At 34.9% G+C, this 16,011-nt stretch overlaps 1 protein-coding gene across 1 annotated transcript; it reads left to right on the top strand.

Annotated features, from left to right (window-relative positions):
* Positions 1-7,009: 7,009 nt before the first annotated feature.
* On the top strand, positions 7,010-10,371 carry LOC129738316 (synaptic vesicle glycoprotein 2B-like). The gene is made up of 5 exons (XM_055729500.1): positions 7,010-7,265; positions 7,332-7,616; positions 7,678-7,980; positions 9,628-9,730; positions 9,795-10,371. The coding sequence occupies exons 1-5, from the start codon at positions 7,010-7,012 to the stop codon at positions 10,369-10,371; spliced, it is 1,524 nt and encodes a 507-aa protein (XP_055585475.1).
* The last annotated feature ends 5,640 nt before the right edge of the window (positions 10,372-16,011 follow it).

Genomic DNA, 16,011 nt, shown 5'->3' with positions numbered 1-16,011 from the left:
ACACTAATCAATGAATGTTTAAGAACCAACTATTTTCCAGACGTTTTAAAACTTGCTAAAGTTATCCCAATTTATAAATCGGGCGATAAAACGGTCCTTGGCAATTATCGTCCAATATCGATATCATTTCATCATCATGAAAAAATCATATTTGCACAAATACAACAATTCTGCATTACAAACAATGTGATTCACCCCAACCAGTTTGTTTTGTTCCTAAGTCTAACACCTTAACAGCCGCCATTAATCTCGTAGATGGCATCTCAAGTGGAATAGACAACGCCAAGTCTGTTGTATGTGTGTTCATAGATGTGAAAAAAGCCTTTGATTCAGTTCACCACAAGTTACTTGTTAAAAAGCTCTCGACTTAGGTTTTTCTAACGATTCTCAAAGCTTAATGCATTCATATCTGAGCAATAGAAAACAAGCAGTGAAGATTAACAATAGGGGAGAGGCGGGCTATATGCGCATATTAAGGAAAACACTAATTTTCTCCCATATTCCGATAGATAGGCGCCTGAAAACTATATGCACATGAGTGGACATCTGTTTTCTATACGTAAGAGCAATTTTTCTGTTTAAATCTCTTACAGTTTTTGTGAAAATAATTTTATAATAAAAGAAGTCAAAATAGCCGATTTCCCAAACCGGCGGGCTAAATGCGCATATTTATGTTTTAAGCTATATTTCATTTACACTCGCAATATTTTGAAATTATTTAATTGAAAATGGTAGAAACGGATGTTAGGCATACGTCATGGCTGAGATTTTGGTGAAATTTTTTACATCACTAGTTCTTTTGCATGAAACATAGTTAAGTATGCCATATGGCCATAGTTCATGGTAATATTTTGTTCATATTGTATTTTTATCGTATCAGTATGAAGTTCTTCTTTTTTCGCTGTAAGATCGTGATTTGAGCGTAGATTTAATGTTTAAATGATAGATAGTAGAAAATTTATAACAATAATCTATTTTTCTTGATATAGGCATTTAACCTGCCTTGATATGGGCATTCAGAACCTGTCTCGTATTCCAATATCTTATCATCTACAACTTTGCCAAAAGCTTCAATTTGTTGAATTTCCGATTTCCAGATGAATAAGAACGAAACTCCATCAAAATTTTTGTTCACAGAATCTGTACGCACGATAATTAAAGTTCAATATATTATAACAAAACTGACAAAAATCTTGTTTGAATTTTTAAATTTTTTCGACTTTATATAACAATTTAATTTTTTCATGCCATGTGTTAAAAGCGTACTACCCTCAAACTGCACTGATTACATACGATGAATCTCTAGCCATATCGTCAATCGGCTGTATGCGCATATTACCTAACATGCGCATTTAGGAACACTTCCCCCTACAACAAGTTCACTAAAGGAAAACTACAACTCTACGCGGATGATGCTACAATACTATACACTTCTGAAAATTTGATAACGCTCAAAGAAAACATCGAACATGATCTTTAACTACTAGTTGACTTCTTTCCTTCCAATCACATGGAAATGAACCTTAAAAAACCAATTTTATGTTATTCAAACTTCGGGGACACTTTAAAACTCTAAACATTACTGTTAAAGGTTCTCCAGTAAAACAAGTCAGCTCATCAAAATATTTGGGTCTATTCATAGATGAAAACATGAAATGGAATATTCATACAAAAAATGTCTTTAGTAAAATAACGCCATATGTGTTTGCTTTACGAAAAATACGCCCACTAATCTCTGAAAGTACAGCCTGGAAGATATACTTTGCATATATTCATTCCTACATTACATACCCGAATTGCATTTGGGGTAGTAGTGCCAGTATCAATCTACAACCTATGCGCATCTTACAAAACAAAGCCATAAAAATTATAAAAAATCTTCCCATATTGCATCCGACTGATTCACTCTACAATTCCAAAGTGTTATCTTTTGATATGCTCAATAAATTAGAACTTTGCCTTTATATCTACAATGTTTTAAATAATTTGGTTAAACATCAATTAAATATACCTCTATCATCAGAATTTCCAGCACATAATACAAGGAGTTCGGCACATGTCAATCTATCTACTAGAAGATCACGAACTTCTTTTGCACAAAATAGTGTTGTAAACAGAGGAATCAACATTTTCAACTCTCTGCTAGTGAATTAAAAAACATTACTATATTCAAAACAAAAATCAAATTATTTTTGGATTTAACTCGAAACAATCATCACTTTAACGAAACTCAGCACAGTAGGGTCCATCCGCTCTTACGAAACCATACCGTACAAAGATAGTATGGCTAGTGGAGGGGTGCGATCTTACTGTGCTTCTTAAACCAAACCTCTAAAATTAAACTGCACGGACCTCCCAAGAAACTAAATATCAACAAAAGTAACGCGTGACAAGCGCGGTAAATCTTGTCTAAGCTATGGGCTCTTGGAAGGAGAAGACAGGAAATGGTCTTCGTAACCGTGTGCAACCTGGTGTGAGAAATTTTTAAGCACCCTTTCCAAAATTCATCCTATCTCCTTTCCACCTCCAAAATCCATCCTTAATCTCCATCCCTTCCTTCCTATCCTTACTGTTTCCCTAACGGCAGCAACGCAAGTGTTTTAAATTTAAGTACATATTACATAAGTACACACAACTCTGGAGCTGGAACACTGTCTAGGAACCGTCAACAGTTTTTATAAACTTCTTCGGTCATAACCAAATAAAGAAAAAAAAACTCGCAGTCGTATCTCGCCAAGGTCGAGGTGATGGTCAGAGGCAATGTCTGCGCTGCGTTTGTTACGGACATCACGAATGTGGTCAATTTGATTTTCTGTTCGGCCATCTCGGGATACCCAAGTTATTCTATGTGCTGGTCGATGGGGTAAGAGCGATCCACCGATCACCATTATTGTTGCCACAAAATTCTACAAACAGCTCACTGTTTTCGCTCATCTGCCCTAGACCATGGCACCCATGAAGCGCTCAAGGCCCTGATTATCGGAGCCAATCTTTGCGTTGAAGTCACCATAAGAAGATTTGAATGTCTCCCTTCAAAATTTTCTCAACCACGCTGTTCAATTGACTATAAAAATGCTATTTATCCTGCAAATCGGCAACAGGAAACCAACTTCTCGTTCCCGAGTAGCGTGTTATTCTCGTCATGGTTGTCCATTTCTCCCCGAGCGGCTTGAAAAATGCAACTCAGTGAACTTTTCGTTCTGAAACACTTGCCCTGCTCTGTTAAGACGCCGGGCGTACACCCAATCAAAGAGCAGAGAACGCTTCGCCAGGGTGAGAGCAAGAGAAAAAAAATCATCACATTAAGTGTAGTGGAGCAGCGCTAAAAAAACTTAGTAGGCTTGGTTCTTTCCCAACAAGAAAAGGAAGAAGAAGAAGCAATATCGTTTCGTGCTGTTTGTTTGCCTACTGTGGTAGGAAGAGAAAGAAAAAATGCACTTCAGTTGTGTGTTTCGGGATTTCTCCTGCTCACACAGTAGTGTTGCTATTGGGGCACCGGTTTGCTCGGAAACGAGTGTAGAGCATTTCGGAATGAAGTGTGGTGCTCTATCGTAGAAGATAACGGTGCGATTTACACAGCGCACTGTCGGATTTGAGAAGTGCGGACCAACCATACTTCTCGTATACCAAAGTAAAGCAGTACTTGCCCGGAATGGGACTTGTGTTTTCCAGTGTTGGGCCAACGGACTTCGCTCAGTCCTAATAACTCTAGCAAGTTGAGCCAGCTTACCTGGCTGGACTAGGGTCAAAATATTCCAACTTCCAATCCTAGTCAGTGTTTTCATACTGAAAGTCGTGGCCAAAGTTCCAGTTTGGTTAATTCTTATCTTAGTGACCGTACGTAACTTGTAATTTATCATTGCTTCCCTCGTTACAGTCTAACAATTTTGTAATAATCGAATTTTGTTTTTTTTTTTGTTTTTTGTACGACAGAGAGTTACGAAACCTCTGTCCATACGAAACCCACCATACGAACCTGCATTCGAAGAGAAACCTTCGAGAATTTTACGTTTCAGAGACCGATTCTTTCTCTTGAGCCTAAATTTAATTCTTCATGCGAGGACAACCGAATTGGCGGAAATCGCTTTCTGAAAACCGGCCGAGCATAGTCATGAAAGTGAAACATTTGTTAAGCATTTTATTATTTACCTGTAACAATGTCGTCTTCGGTGCTGTGCTGGACCAAAGGTTCTTTTGTTTGAATTTCTCATGTTGACATTTATTGTATGAGCTGATTTTGTTTTTCTTTTTTTAATCAAGCGAGCCGTTACCTGGATTTTACAAAGCTAGCCGACCGTTGTCAGTGTTCGTGATCGATAATCACGATCCCTGATTGGGAATTACGGTTCAAAAGCCGACCGCAGCTGGAGCGAACGAGCTCCAAAAATTGCTCAACTGTTCCACTTTGATATCAACGAAGTTTTTTGGATGAACTACTGGTAGAAAATGTACATTATTTATATATATAGATATTATTATGTCCACGTACTTAGAGCAAGTTCACTCGTGTTGGAGGAAAGTGGTAGAAATTTTGACACTCGTGGCACATTTTGAAAATTTTACCATGCAAAAATGTTTTCAAGATCTTTGGGCGTTGTATTTTTTTTACAGCACTGTTTCTATTCCAGCCGTATGTGATAGATTTTTTTTGCATCACAGCATGCGAGAATACAACACGTGTTGTCAAACCTTTGAAGGCCACAGATTATGAAATGTTTACGCACGGGAAAGCTTTCAAAATGTGCTAAAAGTGTCAATATTTCTACCACTTTCTCCCAACAGCAGTGAACTTGCTATTTGTAAATTGATGCAAACTTCAAAGTTGTAGGCATTTGTTGAGTTGTCAAGACGTGTTTTTTTCGGCTGTAAAATTTGTCCAAAAATTAAAATGAAAATTTCATATATTTTTAGGATTCTTTCAATCAATTACGGTTGGTTTGATGGTGGTGCGGTAGTGAAATCGTGTGTGTATAAGTTGAGTGAAAGAAAATGGCGGGTAGGCTGGTAAAGAGTTGTTAATCGTGAGTATATTACTTAGGTATCTTTCTAGGATTTTTATTTGTTTTGAACAGTTGGAAGGAAGTAAGATGGGTCAAACCTGTCCCAAGCCAGTGGAAACTATTGCTCGGTTTTATCCGGGTTTGCCCGGGTATTTAATACAAAATTTGGGAAATGTCCGGTCCGGCCCGGTTGCACGGGTGTCATTGAAATAAGCTCGGATTTTGCCCAGATTTCTTCACTTAATTTAACAAACCATACAAAAAAAATTGCGTTGAAATGTTGTTTATTTATGCGAACAAAAGGTATTCAGGTTTTTTTTAGATTTTGTGAGTAATTCTTGGATTTTGACCACATTGGCCAAGTTGTTGCCCGGAATTTCGGTCGACAATTATGAAGTCCATCGTCTGGATTTTGCCAAGTTTTAAGATGAAATTACCCGACAGACAGACAAATGTCTTTATACATACATACATATTGATGCAAACTTCAAAGTTTCAGTACAGCAAAGCTAAAAGCTTCTTTCTCTGATTTATTTTCAAACGCAATCATCTTGTTAATCATGGATTCGACAGACAGCTCATTTTCCAAGTCCCAAGCCATAGACGGACAGCCCAATTCAGACAGGCTTATGATCCAGCTCATCGAAACATAAACTGCACCTGCACCAATGAGTGCAAGTGTTCACTCATGTTCGTTCTCTAATCGCCAATTGAAAATTATCATAAATTGACGCATTGTTCATTCAGAACAGAACGAGTCGAGAACAAGTCGCTCGTTTTGCTTCTGCTGTCGGTCTGATGAGTTAAGATTTCGAAATTTGCATAATTTGTAATTCTCTACTTTCCTTCCCACCCGACAACATGGAATCGATTTGTCGGGTGATTATATGAGTTTGCAACTCCATACATTGTAATCATCATGGGCAGCATTAACGTTGAAAAGCTCAGTCTCAGTTATGTTTTAAACCTAAGTTGAGTATCGAAATAATGATTCCGAGTTGTCAATAAGAGAAGCACTTTTTACTCTGTTAAGCTTGTAAATCACAAAAAAATACAATATAATAAACACATTTGTCGCAAATCACCGGTCTCAGCCCAGCATCAATCATCTGAATGCCTCCTGCTCAGTGATTATTATTGCTTCGGGAAAAATAAGCTCAATTGCCACTGTTAAGCACCGATTGAATGAGCGCTGCTCAGCTCAATGAAGCATTGAAGAAAAAAAAGCACTATCGAAGAAAAGCCAAATTAATCATAAATCTCGGTGCTACTGTCGTCGTCGTCGTCGATTGATGATCGTCCATGCAGCAAAAGTGTCGAACAAACATGGGTTTTTTTCTCATTCGGAACCATGTTGTACGTTCGTTGTACTTCGATCTACAATTCCGGCTCACCGGGTTCGAATCGAACCGCGTACCCGGGTGAGAGAATTAATGCGATTACAAGGGGCAATAAACGATGGAGACATTAGTCTTAAATATTACAACCTCTTATAGTACCGACTTCTTGTCGCGGTGATTGTGGCAGTTGTTTGTAACATTTGATAAATTTTTCTCACAGCTATTGGAAGTCACTAGCTGGGACTTAATAAATAAGAGCTAGCGTTTTTCTCGAGTTCCTTCCTAATTAAAGCTGAAAAAGTGTATAAATTCTACTGCATCTCGAAATGAGCCAATTTCTCCGATAAGATAATTTTGATTTTGAAAGTCGGCATAGACAACGAGACTAAAATAAGTTGAACAGCTTGTTCGTTCCACCTAAATTACATACACTAAGAGATGGTTATTGTGGATGCGCCATAAATCTCCAAACGGTTCTTCCGAGTCACCGTTGTGAAACGATTCTGGCCGTTTATGACAGTTTGCATGATAAGAGCGAGTTTTATCACAACACTTCGGATTTTACGTCCGCATGGCGGCCTTCAACGACCTACGTTCGCTATTCTACTTTGAGAAGTTGTTCCGCGTAGTCCATTTCTTAATTCTAATTAACGTACCTGATTTAAAAAAATGCGTCAAAGTGCAATATTTACCGTGGAGAAAGTCAAGCAGGAAATCGATAGCAAACGGACGCACACTTTCGAAGAAGCTCTAGAACTGGCCGGGTTTGGACGAGCTCAACTCATTCTGCTGTTTCTGTCTGGTTGCACAATGATGGCAAGCATAATCGAATCCATGGGCATCAGCATTATTCTTCCGGCCAGTGATTGCGACCTACTCATGGATCCGGGAGAAAAAGGCATGATCGGAGGAGCAATTTTCCTGGGTAACTAACCACTTAAATTTCTGTTATCACTACTGGTTGAAACTCATAGAATTCTAACCTTTCAAGGCGTGATGGCGTCTTCCTATTTTTGGGGCTACCAGGCGGACACCCGGGGACGAAAGATCGTTCTACAATACGCTCTCTTCGTTGTGTCAATCTGTTCGGTCGCTTCAAGTTTCACAAACGATTTCACCTCGATGATGTGTCTGCGGCTTCTCACCGGTGTCTTCTTGTCAGCGCCGACTTCAACGGTGTACGCCTACTTTGGTGAATTCTGTCCTCCCAAGCGGCGTGTCCAGATGTTATCCTACGCTTCGATTATGGGCTCTGTTGGTATTATTTTCATCGCAGGTGAGACCATTGTTTAAAACCTTCAACATGTTTGCAAACAAAGCTTCAACTTCTCCAACAGGCATCGGTTGGTGGCTCCTTAGCTACAACTGGTCGTTCGTCATCTTTGGATTAGTGTTCAAACCATGGCGTTTACTGTTCATTGTTTACACCATTCCTGGCCTGCTGACAGCCGTAGCTTTTCTATTTTGCCCGGAGAGTCCAAAGTTTCTACTTTCGCGATCACGATCTCAGGAGGCTTTGGATGTTTTGCGCTGGATCCATAAGGTCAACAAAGGCAGCAATAGTACAGAAGACTTCCCAGTTACATCGTTAGCATCGCTAGACGACAGCGCTCAAGTGCACTACAAACCAGGACTGATAGGTGTTACACCTGAACGGCGCACATGCAGGAGATCAAGACGGTGGGGGAAGGTACATCGCCGGCGTAGCCAACGACGAAGACGAGCCACTCCCAACGATGAGTGAAGTTAAGGAAGCCATTCGCCAGCTGAATAGAAACAAGTCGGCTGGGAAGGATGGCATCGCAGCTGAACTCATCAAAATGGGCCCGGACAGGTTGGCCGATTGCCTACACCGGTTGATAATCCGGATCTGGGACATTGAACAGCTACCGGAGGAGTGGAAGGAGGGGGTAATATGCCCCATCTACAAGAAGGGCGACAAATTGGACTGTGAGAACTACCGAGCGATCACTGTCCTCAATGCCGCCTACAAAGTGTTGTCCCGAATCCTACTCCGCCGCCTAACGCCACAAGCAAACAGATTCGTGGGAAGTCATCAGGCCGGCTTCATGGAGGGACGGTCTACGACGGACCAGATATTCACATTACGGCAAATCCTCCAAAAATGCCGTGAACACCAAGTCCCTACGCATCATCTATTCATCGACTTCAAAGCCGCATACGACACGATCGACCGTAACGAGCTATGGAAAATCATGGACGAGAACGGCTTTTCCGGGAAGCTGATCAGACTGATCAAGGCGACGATGGATGGAACGCAGTGCTGTGTGCGGATTTCGGGTGAATTGTCGAGTTCATTCGAATCGCGCAGGGGGCTTCGACAAGGTGATGGTCTATCCTGCATGATGTTCAACGTGGCGCTAGAAGGTGTTATTCGACGAGCGGTGGGCGAAATGCGGGGCACGATTTTCAACAGATCCAGTCAACTTATCTGCTTTGCCGATGACATTGACATAGTCGGCAGATCATCTGCGGCGGTGGAGGAGATCTACCGCAAACTGAAACGCGAAGCAGGAAGGATTGGGTTGATGATTAATACGTCCAAGACGAAGTACATGCTGGCCTGCGGATCCGAGACCGACCGAACCCGCTTGTCCAGTAATAACAAGGTCACGATCGACGGCGACGAGCTGGAGATAGTCGAAGACTTTGTCTATCTCGGCTCACTGGTGACCGCAGACAATGACACCAGCCGTGAGATCCGGAGGCGAATTATCAGCGGAAGTCGTGCCTACTATGGACTCCACAAGCAACTGCGGTCGAGAAGACTTAGCCCTCGCACAAAGTGTAACCTGTATATGACGCTTATTAGACCGGTTGTTCTCTACGGGCACGAGACATGGATATTGCTCGAGGAGGACCTGCGTACACTCGGAGTATTCGAGCGACGAGTGTTAAGAACCATCTTTGGCGGCGTACAGGAGAACGGAGTGTGGAGGCGAAGGATGAACCACGAGCTCGCGCGACTCTACGGCGAACCCAGTATCCAGAAGGTGGTTAAGGCTGGCCGGATACGCTGGGCAGGACATGTTGCGAGAATGCCGGACGACTGTCCTGCAAAACAGGTGTTCGCTACGAATCCGGTAGGAACAAGACGAGCGGGGGCGCAACGAGCGAGGTGGTTAGACCAAGTGGAGCGTGATCTGGCGAACGTGGGGTGCCCGAGAAATTGGAGAACGGTTGCCATGGACCGAGTGAATTTTAGGAATTATGTTCGTCAAGTTATGTCGTAAGACGGAATACTATGTAAATAATAAATAAATAAGGTGTTCTCAAATCAATGAAAGATCAAACGATACCACTGCTGAAGTGCCCTTCGGTTCTGTATTTCTCCATATGCTGTCTTGAAGCTTTGGGTGCTTTCTCTATGTATGTTTAAATTCAAATTAAAGCTTTGAAATTTTAATCATTTCAATTTTAAATCACATCACAGATACGGAGGACTTGCGTTGTGGTTTCCCCAGATCATGAACAAAGTGGTATCGGACAGTGCTACCCAACCGATTTGTTCTATACTGCAGGTCAGCAATTCCAACGCTTCTTCAACGGAACACACCGCCGCTCCCCAATGCATCGAGCACGTTCAACAGGAAACTTTTCTTTTCACCGCAATGCTTGGCCTGTTTGCTGCTTGCGTTAGCTTCTTCATGTCTCTAATGCTCGGACGCTTCCAAACCAAATCGATGTTGATCGTCAACATGGCGATTGCTGGAGTAGCCGGTATTGTGTTGCAATTCGTGTCCAACAGTTTCGCGGTAGCTCTGCTCTTCTGCGTCGAGATTCTGTTCGCCGGTATCGGAGTGCTGCTGGTAAACGGGTTAGCCGTTTCACTGTTTCCAACGCATGTCACAGGAATGGCTGTTGCGTTGATCAATGTCGTGGGCCGGTTTAGCTGCTTCGCGGCGAGTGCCGTCATTGGGTTGATGATACGACAGGATTGTCCGTTGACTTTCTATCTGCACAGTGGATTACTGCTGGTTTGCTCGGCCGCTTCTTTACTGTTGCCATGAGCTTGTAAAAGATCTTTTGTAATATCTATAAGTAACATCGATTCATAAAACTAATTTTAAAGCTTTAAAAAATAAACTTTTCTATACTCTAGAGTTCGATTTTTTCCTTTTGTCAAACATAGACTTTAAATCATCAAAGCCTGTCACAAAATTGCAAAACAAAAACAATTTCCTGAAAAGAAATATCAAAAATTGTCAAAATTGTCAAAATTATCAAAATTGTCAAATTGTCAAAATTGTCAAAATTGTCAAAATTGTCAAAATTGTCAAAATTGTCAAAATTGTCAAAATTGTCAAATTGTCAAAATTGTCAAAATTGTCAAAATTGTCAAAATTGTCAAAATTGTCAAAATTGTCAAAATTGTCAAAATTGTCAAAATTGTCAAAATTGTCAAAATTGTCAAAATTGTCAAAATTGTCAAAATTGTCAAAATTGTCAAAATTGTCAAAATTGTCAAAATTGTCAAAATTGTCAAAATTGTCAAAATTGTCAAAATTGTCAAAATTGTCAAAATTGTCAAAATTGTCAAAATTGTCAAAATTGTCAAAATTGTCAAAATTGTCAAAATTGTCAAAATTGTCAAAATTGTCAAAATTGTGAAAATTGTCAAAATTGTAAAAATTGTTAAAATCGTAAAAATTCTAAAAATTGTCAAAATTGTCAAAATTGCCAAAATTGCCAAAATTTTCAAAATTGTCAAAATTGTCAAAATTGTAAAAATTGTCAAAATTGTCAAAATTGTCAAAATTGTCAAGATTGTCAAAATTGTCAAAATTGTCAAAAATTGTCAAAATTGTCAAAATTGTCAAAATTGACAAAATTGTCAAAATTGTCAAAATTGTCAAAATTGTCAAAATTGTCAAAATTGTCAAATTGTCAAAATTGTCAAAATTGTCAAAATTGTCAAAATTGTCAAAATTGTCAAAATTGTCAAAATTGTCAAAATTGTCAAAATTGTCAAAATTGTCAAAATTGTCAAAATTGTCAAAATTGTCAAAATTGTCAAAATTGTCAAAATTGTCAAAATTGTCAAAATTGTCAAAATTGTCAAAATTGTCAAAATTGTCAAAATTGTCAAATTTGTCAAAATTGTCAAAATTGTCAAAATTGTCAAAATTGTCAAAATTGTCAAAATTGTCAAATTTGTCAAAATTGTCAAAATTGTCAAAATTGTCAAAATTGTCAAAATTGTCAAAATTGTCAAAATTGTCAAAATTGTCAAAATTGTCAAAATTGTCAAAATTGTCAAAATTGTCAAAACTGTCAAAATTGTCAAAATTGTCAAAATTGTCAAAATTGTCAAAATTGTCAAAATTGTCAAAATTGTCAAAATTGTCAAAATTGTCAAAATTGTCAAAATTGTCAAATTGTCGAAATTGTCGAAATTGTCAAAATTGTCAAAATTGTCAAAATTGTCAAAATTTTCAAAATTGTCAAAATTGTCAAATTGTCAAAATTAACAAAATTGTCAAAATTGTCAAAATTGTCAAAATTGTCAAAATTGTCGAATTCGTCAAAATTGTCAAAATTGTCAAAATTGTCAAAATTGTCAAAATTGTCAAAATTGTCAAAATTGTCAAATTGTCAAAATTGTCAAAATTGTCAAAATTGTCAAAATTGTCAAAATTGTCAAAATTGTCAAAATTGTCAAAATTGTCAAAATTGTCAAAATTGTCAAAATTGTCAAAATTTTCAAAATTGTTAAAATTGTCAAAATTGTCAAAATTGTCAAAATTGTCAAAATTGTCAAAATTGTCAAAATTGTCAAAATTGTCAAAATTGTCAAAATTGTCAAAATTGTCAAAATTGTCAAAATTGTCAAAATTGTCAAAATTGTCAAAATTGTCAAAATTGTCAAAATTGTCAAAATTGTCAAAATTGTCAAAATTGTCAAAATTGTCAAAATTGTCAAAATTGTCAAATTGTCAAAATTGTCAAAATTGTCAAAATTGTCAAAATTGTCAAAATTGTCAAAATTGTCAAAATTGTCAAAATTGTCAAAATTTTCAAAATTGTCAAAATTGTCAAAATTGTCAAATTGTCAAAATTGTCAAAATTGTCAAAATTGTCAAAATTGTCAAAATTGTCAAAATTGTCAAAATTGTCAAAATTGTCAAAATTGTCAAAATTGTCAAAATTGTCAAAATTGTCAAAATTGTCAAAATTGTCAAAATTGTCAAAATTGTCAAAATTGTCAAAATTGTCAAAATTGTCAAAATTGTCAAAATTGTCAAAATTGTCAAAATTGTCAAAATTGTCAAAATTGTCAAAATTGTCAAAATTGTCAAAATTGTCAAAATTGTCAAAATTGTCAAAATTGTCAAAATTGTCAAAATTGTCAAAATTGTCAAAATTGTCAAAATTGTCAAAATTGTCAAAATTGTCAAAATTGTCAAAATTGTCAAAATTGTCAAAATTGTCAAAATTGTCAAATTGTCAAAATTGTCAAAATTGTCAAAATTGTCAAAATTGTCAAAATTGTCAAAATTGTCAAAATTGTCAAAATTGTCAAAATTGTCAAAATTGTCAAAATTGTCAAAATTGTCAAAATTGTCAAAATTGTCAAAATTGTCAAAATTGTCAAAATTGTCAAAATTGTCAAAATTGTCAAAATTGTCAAAATTGTCAAAATTGTCAAAATTGTCAAAATTGTCAAAATTGTCAAAATTGTCAAAATTTGTCAAAATTGTCAAAATTGTCAAAATTGTCAAAATTGTCAAAATTGTCAAAATTGTCAAATTTGTCAAAATTGTCCAAAATTGTCAAAATTGTCAAAATTGTCAAAATTGTCAAAATTGTCAAAATTGTCAAAATTGTCAAAATTGTCAAAATTGTCAAAATTGTCAAAATTGTCAAAACTGTCAAAATTGTCAAAATTGTCAAAATTGTCAAAATTGTCAAAATTGTCAAAATTGTCAAAATTGTCAAAATTGTCAAAATTGTCAAAATTGTCAAAATTGTCAAAATTGTCGAAATTGTCGAAATTGTCAAAATTGTCAAAATTGTCAAAATTGTCAAAATTTTCAAAATTGTCAAAATTGTCAAATTGTCAAAATTAACAAAATTGTCAAAATTGTCAAAATTGTCAAAATTGTCAAAATTGTCGAATTCGTCAAAATTGTCAAAATTGTCAAAATTGTCAAAATTGTCAAAATTGTCAAAATTGTCAAAATTGTCAAAATTGTCAAAATTGTCAAAATTGTCAAAATTGTCAAAATTGTCAAAATTGTCAAAATTGTCAAAATTGTCAAATTGTCAAAATTGTCAAAATTGTCAAAATTGTCAAAATTGTCAAAATTTTCAAAATTGTTAAAATTGTCAAAATTGTCAAAATTGTCAAAATTGTCAAAATTGTCAAAATTGTCAAAATTGTCAAAATTGTCAAAATTGTCAAAATTGTCAAAATTGTCAAAATTGTCAAAATTGTCAAAATTGTCAAAATTGTCAAAATTGTCAAAATTGTCAAAATTGTCAAAATTGTCAAAATTGTCAAAATTGTCAAAATTGTCAAAATTGTCAAATTGTCAAAATTGTCAAAATTGTCAAAATTGTCAAAATTGTCAAAATTGTCAAAATTGTCAAAATTGTCAAAATTGTCAAAATTGTCAAAATTTTCAAAATTGTCAAAATTGTCAAAATTGTCAAATTGTCAAATTGTCAAAATTGTCAAAATTGTCAAAATTGTCAAAATTGTCAAAATTGTCAAAATTGTCAAATTGTCAAAATTGTCAAAATTGTCAAAATTGTCAAAATTGTCAAAATTGTCAAATTGTCAAAATTGTCAAAATTGTCAAAATTGTCAAAATTGTCAAAATTGTCAAAAATTGTCAAAATTGTCAAAATTGTCAAAATTGTCAAAATTGTCAAAATTGTCAAAATTGTCAAAATTGTCAAAATTGTCAAATTGTCAAAATTGTCAAAATTGTCAAAATTGTCAAAATTGTCAAAATTGTCAAAATTGTCAAAATTGTCAAATTGTCAAAATTGTCAAAATTGTCAAAATTGTCAAAATTGTCAAAATTGTCAAAATTGTCAAAATTGTCAAAATTGTCAAAATTGTCAAAATTGTCAAAATTGTCAAAATTGTCAAAATTGTCAAAATTGTCAAAATTGTCAAAATTGTCAAAATTGTCAAAATTGTCAAAATTGTCAAAATTGTCAAAATTGTCAAAATTGTCAAAATTGTCAAAATTGTCAAAATTGTCAAAATTGTCAAAATTGTCAAAATTGTCAAAATTGTCAAAATTGTCAAAATTGTCAAAATTGTCAAAATTGTCAAAATTGTCAAAATTGTCAAAATTGTCAAAATTGTCAAAATTGTCAAAATTGTCAAAATTGTCAAAATTGTCAAAATTGTCAAAATTGTCAAAATTGTCAAAATTGTCAAAATTGTCAAAATTGTCAAAATTGTCAAAATTGTCAAAATTGTCAAAATTGTCAAAATTGTCAAATTGTCAAAATTGTCAAAATTGTCAAAATTGTCAAAATTGTCAAATTGTCAAAATTGTCAAAATTGTCAAAATTGTCAAAATTGTCAAAATTGTCAAAATTGTCAAAATTGTCAAAATTGTCAAAATTGTCAAAATTGTCAAAATTGTCAAAATTGTCAAAATTGTCAAAATTGTCAAAATTGTCAAAATTGTCAAAATTGTCAAAATTGTCAAAATTGTCAAAATTGTCAAAATTGTCAAAATTGTCAAAATTGTCAAAATTGTCAAAATTGTCAAAATTGTCAAAATTGTCAAAATTGTCAAAATTGTCAAAATTGTCAAAATTGTCAAAATTGTCAAAATTGTCAAAATTGTCAAAATTGTCAAAATTGTCAAAATTGTCAAAATTGTCAAAATTGTCAAAATTGTCAAAATTGTCAAAATTGTCAAAATTGTCAAAATTGTCAAAATTGTCAAAATTGTCAAAATTGTTCAAAATTCGTAAAAATTGTCAAAATTGTCAAAATTGTCAAAATTGTCCAAAATTGCAAAATTTTCAAAATTGTCAAAATTGTCAAAATTGTAAAAATTGTCAAAATTGTCAAAATTGTCAAAATTGTCAAAATTGTCAAAATTGTCAAAATTGTCAAAAATTGTCAAAATTGTCAAAATTGTCAAAATTGTCAAAATTGTCAAAATTGACAAAATTGTCAAAATTGTCAAAATTGTCAAAATTGTCAAAATTGTCAAAATTGTCAAAATTGTCAAAATTGTCAAAATTGTCAAAATTGTCAAAATTGTCAAAATTGTCAAAATTGTCAAAATTGTCAAAATTGTCAAAATTGTCAAAATTGTCAAAATTGTCAAAATTGTCAAAATTGTCAAAATTGTCAAAATTGTCAAAATTGTCAAAATTGTCAAAATTGTCAAAATTGTCAAAATTGTCAAAATGTCAAAATTGTCAAAATTGTCAAAATTGTCAAAATTGTCAAAATTGTCAAAATTGTCAAAATTGTCAAAATTGTCAAAATTGTCAAAATTGTCAAATTGTCAAAATTGTCAAAATTGTCAAAATTGTCAAAATTGTCAAAATTGTCAAAATTGTCAAAATTGTCAAATTGTCAAAATTGTCAAAATTGTCAAAATTGTCAAAATTGTCAAAATTGTCAAAATTGTCAAAATTGTCAAAATTGTCAAAATTGTCAAAAT

This window comes from Uranotaenia lowii, chromosome 1, assembly GCF_029784155.1.
Source record: "Uranotaenia lowii strain MFRU-FL chromosome 1, ASM2978415v1, whole genome shotgun sequence".
Taxonomy (NCBI): domain Eukaryota; kingdom Metazoa; phylum Arthropoda; class Insecta; order Diptera; family Culicidae; genus Uranotaenia; species Uranotaenia lowii.
The sequence above is the reverse complement of the archived record's forward strand: the minus strand, read 5'-3'. Positions and strand labels throughout refer to the sequence as shown.

Coding starts and splice junctions, on each gene's coding strand:
- LOC129738316 (XM_055729500.1), top strand. CDS start 7,010: ATGCGTCAAAGTGCAATATTTACCGTGGAGAAAGTCAAGCAGGAAATC. Junction 7,266..7,331: donor CGGAGGAGCAATTTTCCTGG/GTAACTAACCAC, acceptor TAACCTTTCAAG/GCGTGATGGCGTCTTCCTAT. Junction 9,731..9,794: donor GCTTTGGGTGCTTTCTCTAT/GTATGTTTAAAT, acceptor ATCACATCACAG/ATACGGAGGACTTGCGTTGT.